Source organism: Sturnus vulgaris, chromosome 3 (assembly GCF_052056855.1).
Source record: "Sturnus vulgaris isolate bStuVul1 chromosome 3, bStuVul1.hap1, whole genome shotgun sequence".
NCBI classification, from domain to species: domain Eukaryota; kingdom Metazoa; phylum Chordata; class Aves; order Passeriformes; family Sturnidae; genus Sturnus; species Sturnus vulgaris.
In genome coordinates, this window is record NC_142245.1 from 53,686,462 (window position 1) to 53,699,068 (window position 12,607).

The 12,607-nt window shown below is 43.1% G+C and overlaps 1 protein-coding gene across 3 annotated transcripts in view; it reads right to left on the reverse strand.

Moving 5' to 3' along the window:
• Window positions 1-4,359: 4,359 nt before the first annotated feature.
• The window catches only part of HIVEP2 (HIVEP zinc finger 2), a 136,431-nt gene continuing 128,183 nt past the window's right edge, over window positions 4,360-12,607 (reverse strand). For all 3 annotated transcript variants that reach the window (XM_088161660.1, XM_088161661.1, XM_088161662.1), the window contains one exon: window positions 4,360-6,919. In XM_088161660.1, coding sequence (XP_088017786.1) covers window positions 6,101-6,919 — 819 coding nt within the window. In that variant the 3' untranslated portion in view covers window positions 4,360-6,100. The remainder of the gene's footprint in view (window positions 6,920-12,607) is intronic.

Below are 12,607 nucleotides of genomic sequence, written 5' to 3' on the forward strand. Positions count from 1 at the left end.
GCAAAATGCCAAGTACTCTGACATTCCTCTGCAACTTTAGCAGCAAGATTTCTCATCACCTCATGGAAACAAGCCTTCAGAGACTACACCTCCTGCTGTTAAAATGAATGTGGAAACTCCATTAGTTTCTATGGCAGGGTGTCAGCCTCTTCCTATATTCTGGCAGGAGATAGGGGAAAAGAAATGTTGTTCTTCAGTACAGAGCTGAATCTGCCTCCACTGGCTTTCTGCATCTCACTGGGTGCTCAGAGGGCTGTGTGCTGCCATGCATATTCATCCCGGCTGTTTCACTTTGCAGCGCTCCTGTCAGTTCAGAGATGTCACTCATCGGGAAGGTATCCAAAAAGGCAGTTTTAATAGTAATATTGTTTGGCTTTTCATCTATTAAGCCTCCTGCTGACCAAGCTCCCCTCGACATGTCAGCTTCAGGATGAATATTCATATAATGCAGAAAAGCAGGGAAGCTCACTAGAGCAGAAAATTTTTCTGGTTTTCAGAAAGCTGTTGTTTTCTTCTAGCACTGCTTCCACCAGCCTGCAGTCCAGCCTGCAAGCAGATCTCATAGGCTATTTGTATGCTTGAACAGACCTTGGAGGTGTTAGGTTCCCAGAGTCCCTTGGCTGCCCTACAGCAGAGGTGCACTGGTGCCTGATGTGCCGTGGGTGAGAAGCTTGCCTGTAGGACATGATTTTGCAACATATACAGCAATGCACAGTGCAGTAGAAGACCATCTATATTTCTTAAAGCTCGGGGAAAATGACCCCAAGGCGCCTTGTGCAGACTCTTGCTGGCACAGAGAGACAGCAGTCCTGAATTCTAGTTCATCCTTTATGGGGATTCTTGTGGCTCACGGTCTTTGCTCCCAAAAGGATGAGTTTCATTTAGATCTGCCTCCACTTAAGATTATCTTGTATTAAAAGATAGAGACATCTTCTTTACTTCTATCATATGCCTACTAAAGCTCTACAACATGTACAGGCCACCTCAATATTCACAAATTAAAGAAAATCTTAGAAAGAATTTTTGTCACCAAGCACCATCACTTGGAAAAGACTTACGTACACACAACAAATCAGCTTATCTCGTGTAGACATCATCACAGGGGCAAAAGCCAAACATTTCGCAATGAGAGCTGTCTCCCACATTCCTGGCGCTATCGGTGGCTCCAAAGCCAATTAAAAGCAGGCATATTAAAGATAGTTGCAAACACGTGATAGATGTAGCATATGTAGAGACCCCAAGAATAATTGCAGAACAAGTCAAGCCAGCATTTTCATCTTAAATTGACCTTACAGTAAGCATATGTTCAGGGTCTGTGTTTAGTGTGTGTAATCTGTGTTTGAGAAAAGGGTACGGGAACATTGTCACTGTAATAAACTCAATTAGTACACACACTGCTGATTTTTTTCATGCAGGCATTTTAACTGGAAAAAAAGAAACAACAAACCACCAAAATAGTGACTAGACTAAATTATATGATATGGTGTGCAGGTTTTGCATTGAATATCCTGGATTTACTTTAAGGACATTCTTTAGAGGATATCGATTGAGATTTTCAGGGGTGGCTAAATGACTTAAAAGGATAACTCCTATTGATGTGATCCACTGGACAATGAAATAAATCAATAAGGCTTGTCCTCCCTGAGCTATTTAGGGCAAAGCCCAATAAAGGACTCAGGCACTGTAACACCTAACTTTTGGGATCTATTCCTCACTCTGAAGCCGAGAATTTTAAGTTTTGGCCTGCCTCTATTGGACATAAGAGAGTCAGCCACTTCAGACAGGAGCTGGATGCTAAGTAGAAAGCATATTTGGAAACTCTAAGCTGTCTAGAAGACTTCAGGCAGGGAGCTGCCTGAACTCAGTCCTTATCCTTCTAAGTCTCTGCCACATCACTCTACACACCATCTTTCCAGGCACCTCTCTCCCTACTGAGCAGGGCACATCCAACAGCTCTTCTTCTTGGGGACAATAGCCAGCCTACAGTAATGACGATCCAATGAATCTAGAATATATTGTTTCACAGTAGGAGAGCTTCATCAGGAAAGAAAAAACTTCTTGTGGAGCATTTTAGAGCACTCTCCTAGGAGACCAGAGATATTGATCTAGCCAGTTTCAGCACAGATTTGGGGTGTTTTGTTTTTTTGTTTTTTTTTTTTTTTTTTTTAGATAACCGTAAATGGCGACTAAATCATTGAACATTAATCTGTAAGAGGCGGTGACAGCACTTGCCAAAAGTGTAATTCAAGAGGGCAGCATATTTCATCATATGTCAGGTATTTTCAAAGACCCACTCAGTGGGGTAGGTACCTTGGAGGATCTAGGGCAAGAAATAGAAATACAGGTGTCCAGGTCAATGTGGGAGGGGAAGAGGCATGAGGCAGTTCCAAGAAGAGAAGTTCACCTCATGCACAAAAGCAGGAAAGAACTTCAAGCAAGACAGGGCGCCTTGTTAATTAAGGTGCCTCTAGGGTTAAATGGAAATTGACTGCAGCATTCTTGAACTGAAATTTTTGTACTTAAGTCCCTTGACTGCATTTGGGTCTGTTATAGTTAATGATGCCCTTTATCAGTGCTAATTATTATCCACTGCTGGCAGTATGTGCTGCAGTGGGGAAGTCCACATAGAAGTATTTAGCATGCTATGGAGTTACTACCCTGAGTCAGAATCTAAAGCTTCGTGAGAGGATTGTGCAGGCAGTTATATGAGACTGATGCACCCTCTGTCTTGCTGACGCGAGTAAGTCCTGAAGTGACTCTGGTGACAGTATTCTGAGAGAAGAAAATAAAGAGAGCTTGTCAGAGCATCTGTATTTCCCTTGTGCTTTACAGAAAAGACATATGGATCTTCATAGAAAATGATAACCTCCTTGGACAATATAATAGGTAATTATATTCCTGATGTAGAATTTTTTTAGCACATTGCATATAAGGATTCTTGTTCGGTTCTGCAGTTTATTCTAGCATGCCCTGTTAAATCGCTTCTTTTCACCCCTTTTAACAGAACGTTTACATCAGAGAGCTCAGGGTTACACTTTGGGGTCTGAAGAGACCTCCGTGCATTCACTGCACCGAGTATTGTGGAGGAGCCCTCTCCCCATCCCCTTCAGAGAGGCTGCCTCACACAGGCAGCTCCAGTCCTGCCTGGAGACCGACATTCCCGGCATGGCAGGGAGCCATGCAGCTGCATTCTCCCAGCACGGAGGCTGAAGCCTTAGGCTCATCACAGCGGGGCACAAACAGCCCCACACCATCATCTCTGCAGGCAGCTTGGAGGGGGCTGCACGGGGAAGTGCAGGCAGAGCACTCGTGGAATTATTTGCCCCCCAGTCCCAGATGCTGTGCTTACTGTGTTGATTCTGAAAATTGCTCATGCCTGGGAAAATTTTGTCAGACGTGTTTGCCATTTCTCCTCCACACCCTTTCCAAAGCAGGAAAAGTCATCATTGATGTCTTAGGCCTTGTATGAGGATATGTTTTTTCTCAAAGCACTGTATACACATTAGCTCATTAAGGAAATACAATTAAGATTGTAAGTACCTGAAACCTCTTCAGTGTTGCTCCATCGTAACCCCAAAATATCACATGTAATTTCAGTGATACTTGTTCACCGATTATAAAAAAAAATGCCCCAAGGCTGAGAAGGTGGATGGCAAATTGCAGCTGCAAATTAATTAAAATAATCAAACAAGTCAGAGGTAACTCCCACAGTAAGAGGGTTGCTTACAAAGGCAATGTTAATAGAGCATTTACCATCAGGGGTTGCCTGGTTCCCTTTTAATAAAATATCTATGATTACCTGATTAGCTGATCATTGTGCAGAGCATTTTGTTCTCAATACAGCCATGAAGCCCAGGAGGAGAGAGGCTTTTATCAGATGGAGCTTGTTTATTTAAAATGTATAATTGAGTTCTCCTTTTTTTATAGAAGCATGATCCAACAGGCTGCTCATCTCCAACTACATATACTGTTTCTCCTCTCTGCAGTCTGAGATGAGCCAGTTTTCTGGCACATGCTTATCTTGGCAAGGTTACCGCAATGATCTGGAATAAAGGCAGAACATTGCAATGGATATGAGAAGCTAAGCTTTAATATTTAGAAGTGGTCACCATCCATTATGGTTTTACACTAATCATGTGCCATCATCCTAGAATTATGACAACATGCCACCTGTGGCTCTGCCGCCACCTGGTATTACCGGAGAAATAAGCTGGTTTGGTTTGATACTATGTGAGAAAGCCAATATATGGTCCACATTTTTCACTGCCACTCACATTTTTAAGGGTGCGTCTTGTGCAGAATGCTAGAACACCAATAAACTTGGAAAATTCAAAGAACACATGAAAACTAGACACCTCATGCATGTAACTGTATATTTATTTCTTTTTAAAGAACACTCCTTAGATGTATTTTCAATATACAAACTTGTTTTCACAGATTTATAATCCACTAAATAGCACAAAATATAATCCAGGTCGTTGGTTTCTTTCATCTGTGCGTATGCATGCGTGTGTTTGAGTGTGTGTGTGTGCGTGCGTGCGTGCACGCATGCTGCTGGTGGTAGTGGTAACCCACCACGGGTGTTCAAACACAAGCCCGGGCTCCTCCTCCCTTCCCTCTGGAGCAAACCTTGCCCAGGTGGAGACCCTACACTGGAAGACTGTGACTTTCTTGCCCATGAAACCCATTTCAGAAGAGGCCGGGGTGGCGGTGCTCTCTGCCTCGCCGGCAGGGCCACGCACCTCCATCCGCAGGACAGGATGGAACAGGACAGAACCTTTGGGAGCCTCCCCCAAAGCTGGCACGGGTATTGCAGTAGGGAGTGGCCAGCTGTGGAGTTCAAGCGCAAGGAAACACCTTTTTCTCCTCTCCAAACCCCTCTCTGACACTCCAGGGCACCTCTTCATGCCGCCTATGCCCCTTGGTCAGCGCTCAGGAGCAGGGGACTGCCGGGCTCGGCAGGGCGCCGTGTGTCCGGCCAGCAGCCAGCTCCTCCAGCCCAGCTCCGTGCGGCCGTAGGGGCCTCGCCACCCTGCTGCTGGAGGCCAGGCAGTGGGTCAGGACACTGCTGGACTCTGCCCTCTGGCAGCCAGCAGTGCCCCGGTCCCGCTCCTGGAAGCACCAGCATAGCAAATCCTGCCGGTCCCGGTGAGCTACACAGATGGCACCAGTGATGCACATATTTACATGGGGTGGAATGTTTTCCCATAGCTTCGTAAGGAGTATATAGATCAACATGTTCACATAAGACCAAATACTTTTAATATATTTATAACTGTTTTATAAAGCTTTGAAAAAACTCACAATAGCACATTGTTTTACTTTAATGCTTTACGGTACTATCAGTTTAAAATCACAATCAGCACTTAAGTTATAGTCAATCCAGCAAACAAGAGACAAAAAAAATTACAAGAGTTAAGAACTGACTGATACATCTTTTATCTTTTTTTTTTTTAACTAATGCATAAGTGCAGAATAAGATAAGATACTCTAGTTTAAATATCTTGTTTTACAATATACATTTTGTTCTAATTACGCAACAGTAAATCCCATGCTTCACATAGAAAAGCAATCCACAACATTAAGAAAAAAATTTACAATTTATGAAACAAAGTAAATAAATATTAGTATTACAGAATCAGAGCTGTACATAAAAGCTGTTCAGTTTTAATCATATAAAAATATGTTTTAGTGCAACCTCACATATATTGATGCTGTTCTGTTTTACATCATTTAGATCCAAGTGTCCAAAAAAGGAAAGAAATTACATTTATTACAAAGCAGATACACAAATTCTAAAATATGTACAAATTACTGCTAAAAAAATGCTTATAAGAATATAAGCAAAGTAAAGAAAAGGCACAAACATCTGTACAATTTAAAAGTACCAGACCCAATAAGAATTTCAAATTTAGTTTTGGTCAGGCTCATGATGACTTGTTACTTTATCTAATTCTTTTGATATAACAAAAGTATATATAATAGCAAACTACTGTAACTTAGAACAGGCATGCTGTAAAGTTGAATACTTTTTCTATCTCTAGAAAAAAAAAAAAAAAGTGGGGTAAATGTATGGGTGAAAGTCTCCATGCATCTCAGATCAATGTGGCTTGCTCTTTTCAGATGACGGATCTTTCTTTTCCTGTGTGCTTGATGGGGGGTCGCTCCTGCTGTGAAAGCCCAGCTGCTGGACATCCACAAAGCTCTTGCTGTAAAAGGTGGGATGGGCTAGCGCAGTCTGTGATGTACCAAAACTGTCCTGTTCACCACCGTGCAAGTCAGGATGGGTGGCTGAGGCACAGGGCTGGCCCGGCTCAGATCCACTAAAGTGTTTAATGCTAAAATGTGCACTTTCTAAGGGTTTCTGGTGAGGCTCAGAAGGCCTCTGCAGCTGCTCCGCCCCGTGCAGAACGGCTTCTTCTGTGGCAATTCGCAGAGAGGCTATGGCTTTTGTACAAGTCTGTATGTTCTCCTCCTGCTCCCTCTCGGTAGCCACGACACTGTCCTCGGATGCGCTCTGCGCCAGCAGCAGCAGCGGCGAGGAGGGGGCGCTGGGGGGAGCAGCGGGGTGCAAGCTGTGCGGAGAGGTACGTTTCTCGTGGTGCTTAGAAATACTATACGACTCTTTTGTAAGGATTTCCGCAGTTCCTCTTTGCTTCTCCTCGGAGACCTCCCTCTGCAGGGCCAGAGTGGACGGAGAATGTAAACCTGAAAGGGCCACGGGGACTGAGTGGACCATCTGGATACCCCCAATAGGCATCATGGGGATAGGTGCTCGGATCTGCTGCTGGGAGTGTAGTGGAAGATGACTGAAGACATAGTCACTCGGACCTTCGGGGAACAGGCTAGACCTGCGGTGCTCCATGCCTCCTTTTTCTCCATAGATGTTGAAGTAAGGTGCCTGAGACAACCCCCTCCTCTGTAATTAGAAGGGAAAAAAAAGAAATGTCAGCACTGCTACTAGCAGAATTCTTGTCTGGCTGCCAAACCACCTATCTGCTTTCCTGTCTAACACAACCTTCCATTCATGAAGCACCTTTCATCCAGACGGATCCTAAAGCATTTGGAAAACTCCACTAATTGCATATCCAAACAACAGAGGAGGTTTTGCTTAGCTCAGCCCTACAGGGCTCATGCCTCTGAGGTGAAAGGCAGTGGCTAGTTAAGAGAGTTCAGCAACACAATGCAGCAATTTAGGTCAGGAAGTGGAGGATATTATATTCGACTGAAACTTTGAACAGAATTTGGGGTAGATAGATTTTCATTCCCCGGGAGAAATTTGGCCAGGAGATCCATCTTACCTTCTCTTTTGGAAAACTATGCTGGTATTTAAACTTTGTTGCAGTGAAGTACACACCTGAAAATCCCCTGTTCACCACCACTACTTGGTGTAACAGGGAATATCTGACAGCATGTATGTATTTACTGCCTTCTGCAAAATCTGCTTTTGAGCCCCAAGGAAGGCACTTGCTCCCTGGGAGCTTTACCCAATCCTTGGTGAAAGCAGATGGGTATTTCCATGCAAGTTCAAGTGTCTCTGTGCAATGAAGACACAAATTTTTCTAGTCATTGGGACAATGGAGCACCCCTCTGGCTTATCTGCAGTGTAAACAACAAATAATAACAAAAGCACAGGCATCAGCTGTGAGGAAAAAGTGATGATTCTGTCCCAGGGAGCCTCACCCACTCATAATGGGATTGAGAAGAATGGAGGATTTTGTGACGGCTAATAAAAGCCAATCTTGCAATATTGACATTTTCACTGCCTTCCCATTAGTTCCTGACTTGGATGAATAAATAGCTCTATCTCCACTCAGTATTAAATATGCCCTGGGCTTTTGGGTTACTTTTTTTTCATTCTTAAGTTTTAAGATTTGTTTGCTATCTGATGATTAAGTATCATTTACTGCTGACCAGAGGAGTAATGATGACAGAAGTGCAGGATGATATTTTCATAATTATATGTGGGATTCGGCCACACAACTCTCAGGGACTCTCATATGAAATTAAATGAATGAAAATGCTCATCTCTGCTCTGTAAATTGACCAAACAGGGATCAATCGCCCCAGAGCTGTAATGCTACCACAGCCTTGGTGTGGCAGCCCGAGGACTGTGCTACTGAATGCCAATGCATTAAAGTGGCAGCACTTCACTGCTGGGAAATCCTAGCTCTCAAGGCATTAAGCAACCTCTTGATCCATCTCAGGGACCTGGCTTAGGGGGCAATTAAAGATTCAGTTTCTGTGCTACCCAAGGGCTCAATCTCACTGTGCTCAGATGCTTTGTCCTGTTTAATATAAATCAATGTTGAGACAGGAAAGGGTGACCCATAATCATCAGAGTCGAACTTCAGACATATTATTCAGAGACTAATCTACGTTGGGAATTTTCCTATTCAGAAAGTGAGACGCTTGAGTCTCATAAAAGAGAAACTGTCATAAGAAAGCACAGTGACAGCACATTATACTGCTGAATGGGGAAAACTATACAAAATAAACTGCAGTTGCCAAGCCACAAGACAGTTCACCTACCCTGTCAGTCCTTCCTATCTCTAACTTCACCTCTGCACAGCTGTTTGCCCCCTATATTTTTTCCATCTTTGGTCTGTCAACCAGCTTCTCAGTCATATTGCCCTTTCGGATGTTTCCTACACCATGACATTCATTACTATTACATCTGATGTGAACTTGGGTTAAGGGAAATTGAGCAAAATAAAAGAGTAAAAATCATCAAAGAATAAACCGAGCCACACATAAATCTCTAATTGAGAAAGACATTGGCTTAATGTTTTACCCTGCCAGAGTTTCATAAGGGAATAGAGCAAGAGTCTGTCCTTGTTGGATAGAGGTGGCTAACATGACAGAAACTGCTGTGTGCTTTAAGATCAGCAGCATCATCCAATATATGTCTTGTAAGCCTGATTTTTACATAAACAATGACAGTGTGTGCATGTCACTGGATACCTTCCAAGCCTGGCTGGACACATACTGGATATTTTTTCTCTAGCTCTGGCAGGTAAGTTTGGAAACAGATAACATAAATGGTTAGAATCACTAGTAACTGTTCCTACCTCTTACCTTAATTTTATTTCCTTTGCCAATATCTAGCATTTTCATTTCTACAAGCAGACACACATATTCACAGGAAAAGACTGTCTTTTTTCAACAAGCATCCTGAAAATCCAAAGACTTTCTTCATTTGACAGGGCAAGTATTAGATCACAGAGCACAGTGCAGGAAGTCACGGTATCTTTTTGCAGTGCTGTCAGAATGGGTTGCTACCAGTGCTGTGAGCTGAGCTCTTCCCTTTGTCAGCTGATGGGAATCCAGTTCATTTCCTACTAATTCTCATTTGTTACACTTCAGCATATTTCCCTTCAATTCCAGGTGACGTATAATTTCCCAAGAAACAGTATTCTGCAGCAGCTTTTCACTAAATGCTCTGACCTGGTCACAAAGCTAGACTGCCACATCACACCCCTGAGCCATAGCCAGCTTCACAAGTCCCCCAGAATGCCTCAGGGATGAGATAGGGTTTACCCTGTATCTGGTACATCATCCAAATCAGGCTCTGGGAGATTAAGAGGAAGATCACATTTCAAAGCCAAGAACCCTTCACAGACATCTTCTGGGCAGCCTCAGACCACAGCTTGCAAAAACAGTCTTGTGGAAAACAGTCCCTTTGATTACCATGTCATAATGTACTAAAGGTTTTTTAAAGTTAAAAACCAGGAAACACTGAACTCTATAGTGAAATCCAGTAACAGAACATATTACCATGAGGACCAGGAGCACCAATGTGCTTCCTGAAAGACATGATGTGTAATAAAGTGACTATAACTCCACGTGGCCTTCACTTTCAGGATCAGCTCAATTTGCAGCCCTACAGAGAATGCACCACAGTAGCTCAGATGCACCAGTGAATCTATTTACAGTTTACCTGGAATTCAGAAGTTTCTGGCTCTCTGTACAAGAACACATTTCACGCAAGATGATAAAGTAGTGAGTGTTTGGGAAGGGGTTTAATATCCATGTTTGGGATGATCAAAGGACCTTAAGTCCTATCAACTTTCAAGTGAACATAGAGGTAGGTGCCTAATTCCCTTCAGCCCTTCTGAATATATCAAGACAGGCTTCAGACTTCAAAATGAATTACATGAGCAACAAGATGGCAACACAAGCAAAATCCACTACTGCCTAGAAGCTAAAATAGTTGTGAGAGACAAGTCTGAACCACTCACACCAAGCCACCTTCTTGATCTCGTTGTGTCTATCCTGGGACTGGAAGAAGAGGCAAAGGTTCTGGTCTGCACTAGGAAGTAGCAGAGTGTACTAAGGGTTGGGAAGCAGGAATGCAGTGAACACAGTTTGTGCTGGATCCCATATTCAAAATGCAAGTGTTGTGGGTTTGGAAGGGAAGGTTACTTCAGATTAGCCCTATGTGGCCTCTTTGCAGTCACTTGAATGGCCACTCACAGTTCAAGTGCACCTGCTGCCCTCCTGGTGCACATTTTCAGTTTAATTCCATCTGACTTACTCCAAGACTGATCAGAAAATGTGAGTTAAAGCACAAAAAATGTGACAACAGAGATATATGCCCGATCCAAACTAAAATGCTAGAAGAGATTCACTCAGGGTGAACAAATGAAGCCTTCCTATTCCTTCTGTTTCTCTCAGGACTGGCAGAAGATGACTGGGAAGAAGAATCTCAGCCCTTTGATAATGGCATCAGCCTCCTCAGTAAGGAAAGAAACCTCTGGCATCAACAGAAGAGAAGATCCCGAATATATTTAGAGAGAAGAAGATATCTAGCATTAATTTTAAAGACACCAATTTAACTTTTCAAAGCCAAGTGTGACCCAGCACACACTACAGACTTAGGCTACTTTAGAAAGAATGTTCTGTTGCAAGAGTATATCCTGTTATTGATTGCCAAAGGAAAAAAAGTGTGTATTTTCCCGTATCTTTATGCAATCTAAAAAAATATTTACTTTCACCATGCTCTTTTCCACTTCCTAAACAAATAATTTTAATTGCTTTCTATGTGGTATTTTCAATGCCAGAGCACTTTACAAGCCTTTTGCACAAGACCACCAAAGTGCATGGACATTCAACAGCAAGCAAGATGAAGAGCAACTAGACCAGCACTGGCCAAAAGGACGAGAGGAAATACACCAATTTCAGTTGAGACGAAAGAAAACCGGCCTCTTCTGGGAACTGCAAGCACTAGAAGCACAAAACTGCCCTTATTCCTGCAAGGACTGGGAACCCAATGCAGATCTTGAAGTATTTTAAGAATTGTAAGCTGGCATGTGCATCACCAATACAGCTGCTAATGATGTTCTGGTTTGCTGGATTTCACTACTCTAAAAAGTGGAAAACAACCTTTATTCCTTTTTCTTCTCTGACAGCTTTCATTTATAGCAAGCTCATGTGTTACTTGTCTTCCCACATGCTGAGTATAATAACTTGTGTTTCACTTAAGCTTGTCTAATGTTTGGCTAAAGTACATTTTCCAGAAAGGCATCAAGAGACAAGGAATCCATCTTTCCTTCCCTGCAGTCATTTGTTGCAATGGGCAATCATCCTCACTTGTCATTTTTTTTTCATTAAGTTTGCCTTAAGGCAAACAGTGATGCCTCCTGTATTCAGGTTGTAGTGACTCTGCTGAGGTCTGGCCTTCTCTCTCAAAACACTCAACATGCCATCAAGTAACTGATGTTTTCTGTAAGACAATGATCTTTCACATTGTGTTTTTCACTGCCACATGCCTGACTGTACCTCAAAAACAAGGTAAACTTTGGATGTCCATGTGGCATGGTGGACTTTTCAAAAGAAGGAGTGAGAAGTGCTAAGAGTGCTTACAATGTGCTAAATGCCTTGCTGGAAGGTGTGCATAACACATAAGAAAAATATTACAGCAAGAACTGTCAGATGGCCAAGGATGACTGTTAACATAGGCTTTTGGTAGCATCATTACACATCCAAAATCTTTACTACAGGATGCCAGTGTATCTCATGTGGAATGTGAGGGACTGGGGGCACCCTGCACAATGCCAGCTGTAGAATCCCATATGATCCCATTCATTTGATACTGAGACATCATGACTGTTTAAACTGGTGACTCTTCACCCACTTATGCTTCCTTGTGTAGTCAGTAGAACTGCTGGTGGGATTTGTATCCTCTCTCAGCTGTGCAGTGATCACTCCTGTGAGAGTACAACATGGTTTCAGCATGTCCTTTCTCAAGGACCATTTAATCAGTCACCCCTCTCCAGGGCTCTCCCAAACAGCTTACTAGGTCATGGGGCCATGTCTAAGATGTGGGAGAAGTACCTGTGCTGCTCTCTCCTATAAACATGGCCACTCAAGTTGCAGCTTTCCTTTATATCCCTGAAATGCTGGGAAATCACTTTTGCATCTGCCAGCAGCTCAGGCTGGCAGTAACTCAGCTCTTTTTGGTCCACCCCTGCCCCAACTATCTTTGCCCAGGTGCATCCTTCACTCCATTCCTGGGAGCATATTACACATCAGCCTGACTCTACAGAGAAAAACACACCAGAGCTGAGAAATGCTGACTGTATGAACTCAGGGTTCAATTCTTCTC